A 16,262-nucleotide genomic window follows, 5' to 3' on the forward strand; every position below is an offset into this window, starting at 1 on the left:
CACGGTCAATAAAATGTGTACGAAACACAATCGCCAGGGCTCCTGTGAGAAACTTCTAATGGACACAGCACACCCGCAGCATTTGCTTCAGAGTTTTAACCATCATCATTTATCTGCAAGACCTTGACAAACCACCACTTCCTCCTTGATGGACTCCCCTTGAGATGGCACAGGCTCCTCCATTCTCTTGGCTTGGCAGCGTCTACTACACTGGTTTCAATTTGGGACCACGCACTTGGATTGGCAACAAAGGAAGCACAAGCGCGTGAAAATGTCTTTAATCCAGTGCATCTGACAATCTCGTTCTTCTGATTATTCCATATCTGCCTACAAGTATGTTTGTACATGAAGTAGAATGGCAAAAGCTGCTAGATGTAATGGCCGTAGAATCCCTCAAAGAGGAGAAAACAGTTGGACACCAATGCCTTTATTTGGCCGTTTGATTGGAAAGAGAAGCTAAGATGAAGGTGTGCTAATCTGTGAAGGGGGAAATCAAAGTCAATTGAGTTAGAGGAAACAAACTATGAAAGAAAGGGGAGGGCTCCAAAGATGGTATGGGTGAAGCCGACAGGAGCCGAAACCTAATCAAAAAGACACTCAGTGAAAATCCCCCAGAGACAAAACAATTAAGGCCTTCCATCACCTAGGAAGCTTAGTATTCCAGCTTAGGATATTCATTCCACATCTCTGTAAAATAATCCCCCTTACTGGCCGTGAGCCTTCAGTGCAATGTGACATTCAAGCCCTGGTACAATTGTTCCAAAGGATGTGACGATTGCTGGAGGTGACAAAGGGATACCCAAAATAGTAACAAAACATAGAGAGATCCAGAAGGACAACGAGCAGGCCACACCAGAGGTGTTCAGGGACACCACCAGCCTTCCCTGAGGATCTCTGCAAAACAGTGGAATAACTTCTTCTCAGAGGGTTAAAACTCCTAACAGTGCCAGTGTGACATACAGGAGGCCTGTTCTGTATTCCACGGTTTCCCGAAAAGATTCCTTGAGGAAAATCATGTAACCTGTGTGCAGAGTCTGTCTGTAGTAAAGGCTCGATAAAATAACAGATACTTCCCTCCAATCAAGGGTCAATGCTGTTCATTGCAAGCTTCTCACTTCCGGGCATCCTGAGGACGTTCAGCTCTCAGGGAACATTAGTCTACATACATTTGCTTCCAAACGCCTTTACTACGTGTTCCTAACATTGCACGTGCAGCTGGAGGCTCTTTCTTCAGCACCATTCTTATCCCACAGGATATTAACCAGGTTGGAGCTGGAGGCCAGGCTCCAGAAACAATGGAAGCCAAGAGAAGGGCAGCCTCTGAGCAGCTCTCAGGTAAGAGCCAATGCCTCCTCAGACAGTTAGAAAGAGCAGTTGTCTCCATGAGGCCATGGGGCAACAACATACATACATACTCAACAGAAACTTCGAGAAGGAATCACATTGTACTTTGACCTGGAAATTGTCACTCACCCAAGCATTTAGGGCAGCACTGTCCTGGGGGTGTGTGACTAAGGTGCTGGGGACAAGAGAGAATGGGGCAGACTTCTCTCACGCACTGTGTCCTGCCTCCCTAAGAAAAGAGAGAGAAAAAAAAGCATATTTAGAAAAGACAGTGCACATAGACGATACACAACTAAGATGTCCAGAGCAAACACAAGGCCTTTCTTCTGCATCACACTGGCTGATCAGCTCCCTCTGAGTGGTAGACTGGGGTTCCCCACAAGCGTTTCTTTCATCTTCCCTGTAGGCCCTACAGATTCCAAACACTACGAAAAGATCACCTGCAGCTATCTGGTTGCAGACAATATCCCTCCCAACACCCGCTAACTTTCCCATTTCGTTCTCAAACCTAGCTTTGGAGTACGCTAGGGTAACAACCATATCAGATGTCCTCGGATATGAAAACAGTTTTAAAATGAAGGAAGTTAAAACAAAGACAACAACAGAAACAGGCCAGCAATCCAAGTGAATCCAGAATGAGGGGACCGTTCTCACGGTCACTGTCCCTTGTCACCCATTTCCTATCCAAGCAAAGTGCTCCCATTTGCCAAGATGTTTTTGATCTCTCTATTCCCTTCTTCCCCATCTTTCTGTAGACATCTCCCTACAGTAAGGTTTCACCCTCAGTCTCAGCTTGCAGAAGTTGGAAGGCACCCCATTGGTGGTTCAACCAGAGAAGGCAGCACACCTGCTGAAGGTGGGTGCTGTGGAAGCCTATGGGCCATGGGCCCATCTAGCTACCTGTTGAACCTGACAAAATCTGGTTCACTAGCTATAAGGCTGTAATGGCTGACACCGGACAGATGAACACAGTGATGCAGAAAAGTCACGTGGTCTGGGCTCCCAGCTGGAGGAACTGTGAGGCCATACAAACGCCTCATGTTTATTATGTATAGTTGCACAGGAAGGCAGGATTATTGCGTATAGCTGGAGAGGGAGATGAGTTATCACACATGAGTAGGCAAGGAGGAAGGGTTTGTGTTTTACAGCTGGATCAAGGGGCAGATTTTGCCAGTCTCAGCAGGAACAGCCTCTGTAGGGGAGCACTCTTCAGACCGTAAGTATTCCGGGACAGAAACTACAATGAACATTTTCAGCACACACTATCAGCACCCTCATACAAACCAGAAGGGAAGACTTTGCCATTTCCTTATGAGCCTCAATCCCACCCTTCCCCTCCATGAGATGGGGCAGGGGTGGCACTTATCCATTCCTCAGTGGGTCTGAGGCTCTGGGGTCCCTGGCAGGACCATGCCCCAGGCATCGACTCAGGACTTCCTCTGCTTCCCAAGACTAGGTTCTCTGGGATTTGAGCTGCAGAAATGCTAAAGAACTTACGACTCCCCGTTACCTCAGATGGAGAGTTCAGAGCTCAAGAGGTCTTGGTCAGTGAGAAACGGGCCCAAAGAGCCCTGGCCCAGAGAAGAAAAGCTGCAGTCATTTCCTCTCACCACCCCCAGCCCTGTCTGCATGAGCAGCAGACATTTCTAGCGTTGGCTGTGGGGATCCTCTTGGCGGTCACCTCTCCCTAGCCCAGTCTGCCCTGTCCTTTGTTTCTGCATTCCCTAATTGTTCTAGTCACTTTTATTATTACAGTTTATTTTTTTGGTGGGGAAGAATTTAAAAAGAAAAGAGGCCATGTTAAGTCTTCATAAAGATTTGTTATTTTTAAGTCTCTTTAATGTTGGATTGTTCCCTAAACCAATACAAAACATGCAAAAAATACCACAAAATACTCTCCTGTTTTTATATTATTTCCAGATCAAGAATCATTAAAAATTTCCCAAGGATCATGGGTTGTCCTGAGAATTCTCACTCAACTCTGCATAAGCCTGAAGGTAGAGATCTGTCATCAGACTTCAGGGGTAGGTAACAGGAGTCTGGGCAAGCCGCTGACATGGCCCAGCTTATGTATAAGACCCAGAGGTTACACGCAGAGGGAGCACAAGACGATGCTGACCCTTGATTTTGATTTCTACGGAATTCATCTGTGAGCATTTTCTTACGCTCTAAGTTGCTGGCCATACAAGGCTGTCTGTGTGCAGGCCTCTCTTAGGTGCACGACAACACAGGCTTTTCATTGATACCCTCTGTTCTTGTTGGATCAGCATCTATTTTTAAAGTATATTTTAAAATTAGAAGTTTTAAAATACTGCATAATTTCTAAAAGTTAATGTGTCCAACACTTTGCAGTGCTGGCAGAAGGCGATGTGTGCACCAGAAACTTTCCTTGCTGCAAGGTCAAAGAGCAAATTTTGCATAGCTAATACAACTGCACTTTGTGTTTCCCTAGAGTCTGTTAAAGTAACTTGAACTTCAGTCTGGGTTTGCTGGCTTAGTCAAGTTTTATTTTGTTTGGGTTGCAGTCTTACAGAACAGCCCAAGTCCCCAGGCTGATTCCAGTTAATGCCTCCAAAGAAAGGGCTGGCCCTTGTTAGGAACACAGTTGCAGCTCACAACCTGCTTCTAACGTTTCAGCTCAGAGGAGATTCTGATTGAACTACAACCTGTGGCTAAGCTATAAACTAACTGGGTTAGAATATCAGAAGCAAACATTTCTAAAAATGAACATATTCTAGGGCAACTGGTCTACCTCAGGCTCTACAAAACCTACACAAGCACTTTCAATGTGGCTTCCCTGATCTGACTCTCTTCCACTCATCCACCGTAGATAGATCCACACAGCAAAGACTCCTCTCTGACACCTACCCATCACCCCAATTTTTTATTACATATTTGTTTGAGACTACCATATATATGCTTGGAATGTAACTATAAAAATAACAAAAGAGTCAGTACTTTTGTGGAGCTTTCATTACCAATTAGCACAGTCTCGTCTTTGCTAAGACCGAGGATGACGCAACACTGTGTGTAGCAGGAAGTTCAACCTACTCAAACTCAAAGGCAAGGTAGGAGCTGCATGTCCACCCAAACTGCTTCCTTAGTCTCTCCACAAACATTTCCAGACTTCCATGCAGATAGGCCTGGTCACATGACTCAGTTCTAATCAGTGGAAAGAACATAAAACATCTGTAGGCCTGATGCCAGCATCAACCCCTGTTGTAATCCTGTGTCAGCCAAGGACAAAAATTAAGCCTCTTTTCCCCGTGGAGACTTCTGGAACCTTCATTTCTCAGGAATGCCCCCTTTTCCATATCTTCTGTTTTACCATTCATTCTTCTATATTTGGGGGCTCATATAATTTTGGGTGTAAATATAAAAGCTTCATCATATAAGGTAACAGAGTTTTGCCTCCATGTAATGTTTTCTTGGAGGCAGGTCTAGTTCTGTGCTCCTGATATCCTAGGAAGAGTGAAAGTTTGAGGAAAACCCCATCCAAAAGTTGTTCATTGAGAGGTAGAATGTGAGCTCCAGATTCCGGAAACTGTTGGCTGTAGAACACTAACTATGTGCTGGTAGATCTGGAGGTAGACTGTGTCCACTTACCTTCGAATCTCCTTGGGTTTGTATATTCTCATTTGACTGACTGCACTTCTAGCTGCTAACTAAATGCCCGTGGATGCTGACACGGCAAAGATCAATATTCAACCTCAAGATGTAGAGCTGTTGACACAATTCCTTCCAAGCAATTGAAAGCCTGATGTTATAAGCTAGTCACGAAGGACAGGAGTACCTCTGTGTTCTGACCCTCACCATCTACCCTTCCTTGAGAGAAGCAAGCTTGTTCTCTACAGTCAGCCGTTTGTTCCAACTGCATAGTCAAGTACCTCTCTGACAGCAACCCCTTGTAGACAAGGACCTGAAACCAATCTCAGGCCTATTTTCTAGGCTTTTATACTTGGTTTACACGATCGAGTCAAGAACACAATTGCTTTGTGTCAAAGTTTACCCTGCAGCTGCAATTTTGCTGCATAATAAAAATCTGTCTTCGAAGCTGAATTTGGTGATGAATGCAAGATGAGAAAACCACAGCCATGTGCATGTGGGATGCCTCTGCAACCCCCAAGGGCCCACAGATTGGGGCTGGAACCCATCCTGTAGCATATGACACGGCATTGCTCCCTCGATTAGGATGCAGAGCCTGGCTGCCTGACTAGAAACTGGGAGCAGGCTTGCTAAACAGCTTTTAAAAAGCTCCCCAGGATGTGATATATTGTAGTTGACTCATTGCTGAGTTGTTGCAGTGAATCAGCAATGCCCTCCCACATCTAGAGAGATTTTCCCCTCTAACCAGTTCTTTGAAAAGAATAGGGTTGATGCTAAAATAGTGGGAAGAGAGAAGGGAGCAGCTGAGAGGCCAGCGAAGAAATCGTTCTTGAGTAGAAAAGATTCATGTGGGGTCCCTAAGTCTTACACCATCACAGCCAGTGGCTCAAAGCCGATTAGCGAACAAAGCAACTGCCCTGAGTTATAAACGGGATCAAGACACCGCACACAGAGAGATGGAATTTCTTAGCCACGTTTCTCTTTGTTCTAGAACTTAATTTCAGACCACTTCATAGCACCACACTTCCCAAGGTAAAGGTCTTGGTGTTCAGAGTTGCTCTATTCGTTTTCCACAATAGTAACAACAAACAGACCAGTCAAAGGTGGAGAACAGTGTAGGTGCTGGGTTTCTGAGCTGAGAGAACAGAGATAGAGAGTACAGTAAAGACACACACACACACACACACACACACACACACACACTAGGCAGTCCAAGACAGTGTCTTTTGCAAAATTCCTCTTACATATATGAGCACACACCATTTCTTTAAACATTGTTTAGGAGGTGTGTTCCTGGTGGAAGAGGCCCATCTGTTAGTGTGTTGCTTTCATTGGTTAATCAATAAAGAAACTGCTTGGCCTGATAGGGCAGAACTTAGGTAGGCAGAGAAGACAGCACTGAATTCTGGGAGGAAGAAAGCAGAGGGAGAGAGTTGCCATGGAGACATGCTAAATCTTTCCTAGTAAGCCACAACCTGGTGGTCACATACAGATTAGTGGAAATGGGTTAACTCAAGATGTGAGAGATAGCCAATAAGAGGCCAGAGATAATGGGCCAGGCAGTGATTTAATTAATACAGTTTCTGTATGATTATTTCGACCGTAAGCTACCCAGCCGGGACAGAACAAAGGGCCAACCCGCTCTCTTTGCAACATGTTCCGAGTAGAGTAGTATTCATTAAAGGAAGAACCAGGTCCAAGCCACTTCCACACGTGGGAAGGAAGATATCAAGAGACACAGGAGGTGCTGGGGATGAGCATGATTATACCTTGAGAGAATGTGTGCTGAGGCTTCCTTACTATTTTCTGTGCAAGCCTTGGGAGCTTTCGCCTGAGCGTCAGGGCTCCGTGTGAGTTTCTGTTTATGAGTGATAAAATAAAACTCAACTTTGATTTTACACACAGCTAGTCACATGTCAGCAAAACTCCACCAAGAGACATATTTTGTCTCATAAAAACCTTCAGCAATAATGAGCCTTGAGGGAGGCCTGCTGGACTGACATGAATCAAATCTGCTTCTGTACTCACTGATATTCAAAGAGCCATGTGCCAAAGCTCTATATAGGTAGCCATCCTGAAATTAATTCTTTCCATTTTTCCCATGAATGCTTGTAAGTCTGATATAAATGCTGTATATTATTATTATTATTATTATTATTATTATTATTATTATTATTTTATCTTCCTATTGCTTCTCTAACAAATAACCACACAAATAGGGTGACGTAAAACACCATATATGTATCATTTTATAACTTTGAAGGTCAGAGGTAAGGAATCATATTCATGGAGCTAATTTGGAGGCTGTATTCATTTTTAAAACTCTGGAGGACAATGCTTCCTTTGCCATTTCTTAGCTTCTAGAGGTGGCCCCATTTCCTTGGCTCATGGCCCCTTCAATCATCCTCAAAGCCATTAGTGTAGCATCTTTCAGTTTGCCACTGCTGGACCTCTGTGTCCATCATCACATCCCAACTCTGCCCCAAACCCTCCTTCATTACAGACATTTGTAAGAGATGGTCAGTCCCCATTTACCATCTGTGTACAGGACGGCTGCTGATGTCTTTGAGTTAATCTTGCATCCTGCTACATTTCTGAAAGGGTTTATGAGCTGTAGAAGTTCCTTGGTAGAATTTTTGGGATCACTTATGTAAACCATCATATCATCAGCAAATAGTGAGAGTTTGACTTCATCTTTTCCGATTTGTATCCCCTTGATCTCCTTTTGTTATCTTATTGCTCTAGCTAAAACCTCAAGAACTATATTGAATAGATATGGAGAGAGAAACCTTGTCTTCTTCCTGATTTCAGTAGGATCTCTGGGAGTTTCTCTCCATTTAGTTTGATGTTGGCAGTTGGCTTGCTGTATACTGCCTTTATTATGTTTAGGTGTGTTCCTTGTATCCCTGCTCTCTCCAAGACTTTTATCAGGAAGGGATGTTGTATTTTGTCAAAGGCTTTTTCAGTCTCTAAAGAGATGATCATGTGGTTTTTATTTTTCAGTTTGTGTATGTGTGTGTGTGTGTGTGTGTGCGTGTGTGTGTATTACGTTGACAGATTTTCGTATGTTGAACCATCTCTGGTATGAAGCCAACTTGATCATGGTAGATGATTTTCCTGATATGTTCTTGGATTCAATTTTGCCATTGTATATTATCATTACAAAAGTTTATGGGTTTTGGTTTTGTGCTTTTGTTTTATGTCTTTGCCTTAAAGAGGAAAATTCAGAAATTCCCATTCTTGCCCAAACTCAAATTTTCTACTCCCAGAGACACAGAAATTATGAATATATCAAGTTTCATTTGTGGAAATGCCAAGTGATTTTGAGTATTCATATATCTTAATAGACATGGGAAGATAAGGCTACCCCATGGGTCAAAGATCAGATAATATTTCTAATAGCATGCCCTATAAATAGGAGGAGGAAGAAAGTTTTAGGGTCGAAACACCTTTTCTAGCACTGGCCTGACTCTTTGTTGTACAGAAGCAGGTGCTGAGGGACAGGTGCTCTATCTCAAGGATGACACTAGGCACATGGGTGTGACTGTGTTAGAAGGGTCTGAGAGTCTGTCCCCTATGCCAGCAAGCATGGATGCTCTGGCTTTTTTGAACCACTGATATGTAAAAAATCAAACCAATGAAGAGACCCTGAGGACCACCCAGGTAGAACATTTTAAACACCAGGGGTGGGGGGGAGAGAAAGAGAGAGAGAGAAGAGAGAATGAGAGAAGGAGCCCAGATGGAAGAATATGATCTCCTTTCCCTATTTTCCCATTTTTATAAAAGTTTAGCCTTTCATCATCACATAAGTGGTCCAAGCTGTCACAAGTCCACTGCTGACACATCAAACGCTCTCCTCACAGCCTGGCCTGGATCCAGGGAGATGAAAAGAACAATCATTCAGAAATCGCACCTCCTGTGAGTTACAGCCATTCCCCAAAGGAAGGAAATAACATCATTGTGTAGCATGAGGGATACTTTACAGATTCCTCCAGCTTGTCCACACATAGCAGAGCACCCATGCAGCAAAAGGAAAGCCTCAGGCACACCTCTGATGGGTCAGAGGCCTAGAGGTACCTGGCAGCAGAAACACACCACATTCGCCACCAGTGAATCAGTTCCCAACGCTGTCAGCCTCAAGTCTGAGCTCCTGAACCAGGCCATCAGGGCAGAATACTTCATGCCCTCTTGTTGCATTACTGAACTCACTCACACAAACACAGTTTGTTCCAAACAGGGCTAAGAGCTCAAGGAGGACAGAACCACGTCTGCTTCCTCTGTCTTCTACAGCGGCTGGCCCTACAGTGGCCCGTAGTTTCAACAGAAATATTACGGTTTTGGTGAAATGTCTACTCATTTGAGTTGTCAATTAAGGTTAAAAATAACTCAAAGATATTTGTGTTTTAGTGAGGTTTCTTAATGCTACAAAAATATTGGTTGTCCTGAAATGAATTACTCTTAACTGAGATGTATCTAAAAGACAAACACACACACACACACACACACACACGCATGCATGCACATACACACACAATTGTGATAAATCAGATTTAGAAGTCTTTGAAGGTTTCTCAGGTGCAGTATGCTGGAACACATCCCTAAAAAATAAAATTACATCTCAACTTCAAATTCATTACTGAGAGACAATTAAATCCTTATCAGGGAATCTAGGCCTAAGAATTCACTGGGCAGAACAGACCAAGGAAAATATCTAAGTCCCTCGCTGGGACCCCACAAAGAGTGGACACTGGCCACTGCGGTAACATTGACTGACATCTGATAACCAGTGTGTGAGTCACGGGCAAGCAGAGAACTCCTGGCTGTCCATGAGCTTTGGAATGGCCTGCTTGGTGGCTGTCTGTCTACCAGCTCCCCTGATCTGGTCCCAACCTGCCGCTCCTGCTCCAGATCAGTCTCTGAAGCTGATCACATCTTCTCTTTCCACGCTGACTCCCCTGCAGCCTGAGGACGGCTTCTTCTCTGCGGATGCTTAAGTTCACTAGCTTAGCAATACACACACTAGATGCATCTCATGCAGCTCACTTCTGCAAGCCCTTGAGTTCTGCTGTAGCTTCTAATTTGTACCTATCCTGTGACTCAAATACATGCATAGAGAGATAGATACAGTTTCTGTGTGCTATGTGATATGAAAGTTAATATTAGTAATTAAGATCGAAAACCACAAACAAGCAAGCAAGCAAACAAACAAACAGAAAACCCTTGCATTCACTTTGGCCAGATTAGCAAAGTAAGCAGAATTATATGGCAAAACAATGCCATTATAATCACTTCCCCTTGTGAATTTATTTGTATTCAATAAATTCTGATATCATGAAAAGACACAATTGTGTTCATCTATTTTCCGGGCATAAGGAGCTCCTGACACCTGACTTCCAACAGTCCAGAGAGACCAGAGGTTTCTTGCATTATTAATTCAAACTAGTGGCACTCTGGGTATAGATGTTATCAACCAATTTTAATGCTGTGCTTTTTAGAGACGACCGGGCTGCAGCCCAATCTTGTCAGATGTTCAAGGTGATCCTAATTGAGGTCAAATAACGTGAAAAGAAGTGCATGGTGTGTATGGTGTGCTGAAGCCAGATGTGGCAGATCCCAAGCCTGACCCAAAGCCAGTACAGTGACAAAGCTGGGCAGGTCGAGAGAAGCGAGGGGCACTCCAGGGGAACCCTTCCCAAGGCTAAGGAATGGTGAAATGCTTCACTGAGCCTGACATCTGAAGAAATCACCAGGGTAGCACACTGTTCACTCTAAGCATCCTAAGTCGAGGGAGGACCATGGGTGCGGGAGCAGATGTTTCAGGAGAATCGATGCTGGAAGAACACCTCACGGGAGCGCTGCCACTAAAACCCTCGCCATACAAACCCTGCAGGTATAGAATCTCTGTGATGGAATAACATACATCAAAAGCAAACTTATGTTGGCCCATGCCACTTCCCCCTCGACCTCAGACTGCTTTCTCACCTGAGGCCTTGGGGAGATAATGGCAGTGTAGAAATCACGAAGTCAGAAGTTGCGTCTGTGCCAGGGAACTAGCCTGGGAGAAATGGGAGTAGTGCCAAGAGTGAAAGGAAGAGAATGTCGAAACGGGAATCATTCTGGGTGCGGGAATGAAATATGTCCTCTACCGTGACTTGGACATCTTAGGAAGAGTGGCATCATCCCCCAGCGAGGTCAGCATCAGCAGCACACAGCGTGTGTCAGTACAGAGTATCTCACAGCCACATGGTATCAGGGTGCAAACAGCCTCATAGATTAGAAAGAAAGAAAAAACTGAAAGTCCTCTGAAAAAAAACAGTGTGTTAAAAGGATAGAGTTCTCCCCAGAATAATATCAAGTCAGTGCTATGGTCTCAATTTCAAATGTCCCCAAAGGCTATGTACTTTGGATTTGGTCACCAACTTTGGCCACTACTGGAAGGTGATGCTTTCAAGTCCGAAACTCGTCCCCAACCCTGAGTCAGAACAGTGAGACCACAGTAAGCGGCCATCTCAGGGCAGCCACAGCCTGTGGGAGTTGGCCTGACTGGACATGGGGTCTGAGTGGACAATTCATAAGTTGCTTGGCCATCTCCAAAGGATTAGGAGTCTGGTCGTAGATAGGTTGAACTCTTAGCTTTAAGAAAGGTGGTGGAAATTTTTATCTAAGAAACACAATGACTACCTTACTTTAGAAAATGACACAGAATTTGTGGCAACTTTGGATATTTTCGAAGTCTATAACGTGTTGGGTAGACACTTGAGGGTTTTCAAGGTTAACCCTAAGTGCTGAAACTCTCCGTGACTCACAGGAAGTCATTAGAAGAAGGGAGCAAGGCCATGTCTGACCACAAATTAAAGGATGTCTAATGCAACTAAAGAAGTACCAGAGCTTGAGTGGCCAGTGACCCTGAGACCAATCTTTCCGAGTGTGACAAAAGGTCCCCTAAAATCAGAGCTGCAAAAGTGCACCCTGGGAGCAGTCCTGGACACAGGTAGGCAGCTGTGCAGGAAGATCTTCCACACTGTTAACCAAGTTAACTAGAGGATCGGGTGGGAAGACGATCAAAAGACATTATGTGAAATTGCAAAGAATTAATAAAATATTTTAAGATTTTTTTAAAATTATGAACAGCTTTAGTATGATTTTGTTTGAACAACTGCCGACTAAGTTTTGAAAGTAGCTAGGTGTGATGGTACATATCTTTAATCCCAGCGCTTGAGAGGGAGAGGCAGGTGGATCTCTGAGTTTGAGGTCAGCTTGATGTACACAGTGAGTTTCAGGATAACCTGTGTCTCTGGGAGAAAAAAAATAATGCAGAAAATGTTTTTTATCAAGCCATTTGAGGGGCTTGCCATTAAGAAAGAGGGTCATTAACCAATACTATTCGGTTGCTAAGTTCAGTGAACTGATGTAAGGGAGGGAGTATCCCGATGTGATAGAATCATAATTCAAAAGCATTTTGACTTTAAGTAAGCAACAGCCAACACACAGCCATTGTGCATACCGAGCCCTGGGTTAATGTCTCTTAAGAACATTCTCCTGTTCTTTGTATGATCTCTTGGTACGGGAGTTTAATTATTTATTTCAATTTACAGGTGAGGAAACTAAAGCTTGAGGAGTGTTTCCACATAGGAAGAGATCTAGGACCTGAAGGAGCGCTCGGCTCCACGGGTTGCTTCCTTTGTGCCATATCTGCTTCTGGTTTTCCTAAACTCAGAACCTACAAATGTTGTCCTGGTTTCTATTCAGGTGGGACCTGAGTTTGTTCTTGTTATAGTGAAACAGGATTTCACAGACATTTTAAAATCACAGCTTCCCTTCAAGTGTTTTATTCATTTCTGTCTACAGTTTAGACTCTAAGTTCCATATTCACAGATTCTTTTATGCGAACAAATTTTAGAACAAAGCTACTTTGGAATATTTAAGAGAACATTCATGCAAATGCTTTTCATCTAGCAGTTGGGTTAATGAAATTACCTTTGTACAAAGTTCTCAGCTTTTTTTCTTATCTACAACACTGGGCTACACATACAACTATGATTCTTCGGGCAAGGAACTCCTGTGAGGGTTTTTAAAGTTCTATGAAGAACTTTAATTCATACACTGCTTCTTTCATTCCTACAGTTTAAGCTTCTGTATTTTAAGGAAAATACTACAGACTCGGCAAAATACTGACTTTTGAGGCCCGTGCTCCTGAGATTGCCCAAGTTTCCCCACAAGGCACGCCTTACGTGCTTTACGCTCTTACGCTGGCGCAGTATGGGCGGCCATTTTCATAGCACATTGATTCAGGAGAATGCCCTACTTATAATTTCAGAGGCGCAGGCTGCCAGGAAGTCTGGGGAAGAGAGGGGCACCTCGACTCAGAAGTTCTGCTCTAGAACACCAGACACACAGACTAGCCTTTACACCCAAATGCCCTCCCGTAAGACGCACAATACCGTCTACCTCGGCAGCATGTCAACATTGATGGGTAAAATGGGGACCTTTGCTCTGGAGTTTTACTCAGAGTTCATGAACAGTTTTGATCAGGTGGCTACCACTACAAAAATGCAATATACTATTAATACATTAAGGATAATATTTGGGCCCCATGTACTGAAAATCTAGTCAAAAACCCAAGACTGGAGATGCCGTGGACCCCAGGAAAGAAGCTCCTGCTGCTATATGGATGCAGTATTCGGCTGCCTTATATACACCCATCCTTATACCATAAGTGAAGCACTCACGTCATCCAGGAAGCTTCTTTTCCATGCAGAGGGAGACTATCTCAGAGAGGGTCACATCAACTATTAGTTCCCAAACATTTCAACCAATCAGAACTGACCGAGCTCTGATCACTAACTGATTAATGTGATAATTACTACATGTACTGAAGAAATCCATTTTCACATGAGACTTGTCTACTTTATATGTGAATGATACTGTTTACCTCATGTAGCTGTTGTGTCATAAGCACACAGGCGCTTAAAGTGCCCAGCACAGAGCCCGGGCTACAAGGAGATGGAGAGACGTGAACTTTCCGCCTTCCCAGCCCATTGCTGTCTTCGGGCTTAGTCAGTTAAAGCATGTTCCACTGGTGGAGAGAACAAAGCTACGAAGGGTACAGGGCTGCAGTGACTTTTTCTCCCAATAAGCTGGAGAACGTTCGTGTTTTCATTGGCACAAGAAACACATGGGGCAGTCTTTGGGGTGTGCGGTAGTGTATACATCACCCGTGTATTTGCATAAAGTTTCAAAGCACTTTCTGAATATATGCAGTGTGACAGCCGCTGTCACAATATATTTCTTTAAGTTCCGCACAGGCTTTCTAAAATAAACTTACAAGTGTTTGTTTTCCCAAGCAGGGGTTTGTTTGGGGGCGGGGTAATCATTTCATCTCGCTATACAAAGTAACACAGGCTGACATGCTTCCCTAAACCCAGGCCACAAACAGGCTGCTGTTCTCCAGAGCTGTGTGAGGCAAGCGGAGGACATAGTAAGCCACTGTGTTACCTTTTCCTTTAAAATAGACTTTATGGTAACAACCAGCATTGAGAGATATGGCAGCTCCCATCGGAGGTGTGATGAAGCAGATGACGGTGACCCTCTGGCTACTTGTCCTAGCCTCAGAGTTGCTGTTCATATTTCCACATGAAGGACTCAGCTACGGAAGACAACTACAGGTCCATACCAACATATACCAACCTCTTCCTCATTCTTTCAAAGATACCAGGAGCTTCAATAGCTCCCAGCTACAGTAGGAAGTCAACTGACATGTAATCAATAGTGTGTTGTATCATAACAGGTTAAGGGGGCTCTCTGATATAAAATGCCCATTAGAAAATTGATAAGGTTGGGTTTTAAAAAGTGAAATAAATTCTTTTATTATAAGACATTTATTATTGTTTAATGAAATTCAGAGAATACAGGACGACCATAAACATATTTTGGGTAAACTTTGTCCAGATTCAATTTCTTTTTGTAAGCCAATCCCATAGATTTACAGCTTTCAATCTAAAGTCCGTTGGCCGTGGTAAGCCACAGATAGCTCTAAATACAGCCCAACGCAAAAATCATAAGCTGATATAAAATATGAAGTAGTTTTTCCATTTTAAATCTCAACTGTACAATTCCTGATCGTGAACTTTATAGATGACAATGTCAAAAGGGCTGAATATGTCTAATACACCTACAGGGTCTTTCCTATTTGAGGGATACATGCTGAGAATTTTTGCTTAGAACATCTTTATGAACAGGTTTGTAATGCCAGGATTCGTGGAGGTTCAGGAAGAACCACTGTGAATCCCAGAACTGCTTGGTCTCTAAAGTGATACAGTGTTTCAAAAACAACAAGCAAATAGACTTTATATTGAGAAACCAACAAATTGACAAACTCAGCTATTCTTTGTTTTTTATTCTCATCTGTAAATATTATGCTATATTATCTGACAGGATCTTTAAATTCAATGAAAAATTATGAGTCATATTCCAAAAATGACTTAGTGATGTTCAGTTTTACTGTGTTTGTCCAAAGGTGTTGTCAATTCAAGCTGCCTTGGGATTCCTGTTCTCTTTATTTTGTTTTCGTTTTTGTTCTTTCTTTAGAATTATTTTGATTTCTTTTCAGAATCTCTTGTATCTTTTACTATAAACAAAGAAGACTTCAATGCAGTCTTTAGCAATTGTGCACACCAGGTCACCCAACCTATGCTTGACATTTTTTCAAACATTTGGAAATACTGCTGGGGGAAGCTCTCCCTCCCACCAGGCTCTGAAAACAGTGCTGTACCAATTCCCCGGGGCAGGTTATGTGGGCTCTGTGGTTTCCACGCCTTTAAAGGGGCATTTGTTAGACTATTTCACCTCGGCTTTTTAGTCCAGCAACTGTGCCTTGAATCCTTGCCTCAGGGAGGCCCGTAAAAGTGACACATTGTAAATAGGAAGCTCCCTCATAGAGTTCTCAGTGGGTGGGAAGGCAGAAGCAAAGGGTGAGGAATGGCTTCTTACTCTGAGTCCTTCCAAGTGTGTGGGCTGCCACAGGGCCACAGTGAGTTTGAAACTGGGCTGCCCAGGTCAAAGGAGCGGAGCAAACAGTACTACCAGGCAAGAGGTATGGGGTTCCCACAAGGACACCACCATGGGATCAGGCCTCACCTCCCTGGCTCTGGTGTTTAAAGAGGCAAGGAAGGCAACGATAAGGACGTTATACCCGTGTCTCTGTCTAGCTACTAGCCCCTTGACACTCAAATCAAAATGACTTCCTTCTTAATGTGAGATGTTTGAAGCAGTTAGTCCATTAGGCATCATTTATTTTACTTATGATTTTCACA

General features: G+C 43.5%; 1 protein-coding gene across 1 annotated transcript in view; it reads right to left on the reverse strand.

Moving 5' to 3' along the window:
* Positions 1 to 16,262, reverse strand: part of Bmper (BMP binding endothelial regulator) — a 246,480-nt gene that overhangs the window by 119,259 nt on the left and 110,959 nt on the right. The window contains exon 7 of the mRNA XM_048446635.3: positions 1,474 to 1,573. Coding sequence (XP_048302592.3) covers positions 1,474 to 1,573 — 100 coding nt within the window. The remainder of the gene's footprint in view (positions 1 to 1,473; positions 1,574 to 16,262) is intronic.

The sequence above is a fragment of the Myodes glareolus genome, chromosome 4, assembly GCF_982192425.1.
Source record: "Myodes glareolus chromosome 4, mMyoGla1.1, whole genome shotgun sequence".
NCBI lineage: Eukaryota > Metazoa > Chordata > Mammalia > Rodentia > Cricetidae > Myodes > Myodes glareolus.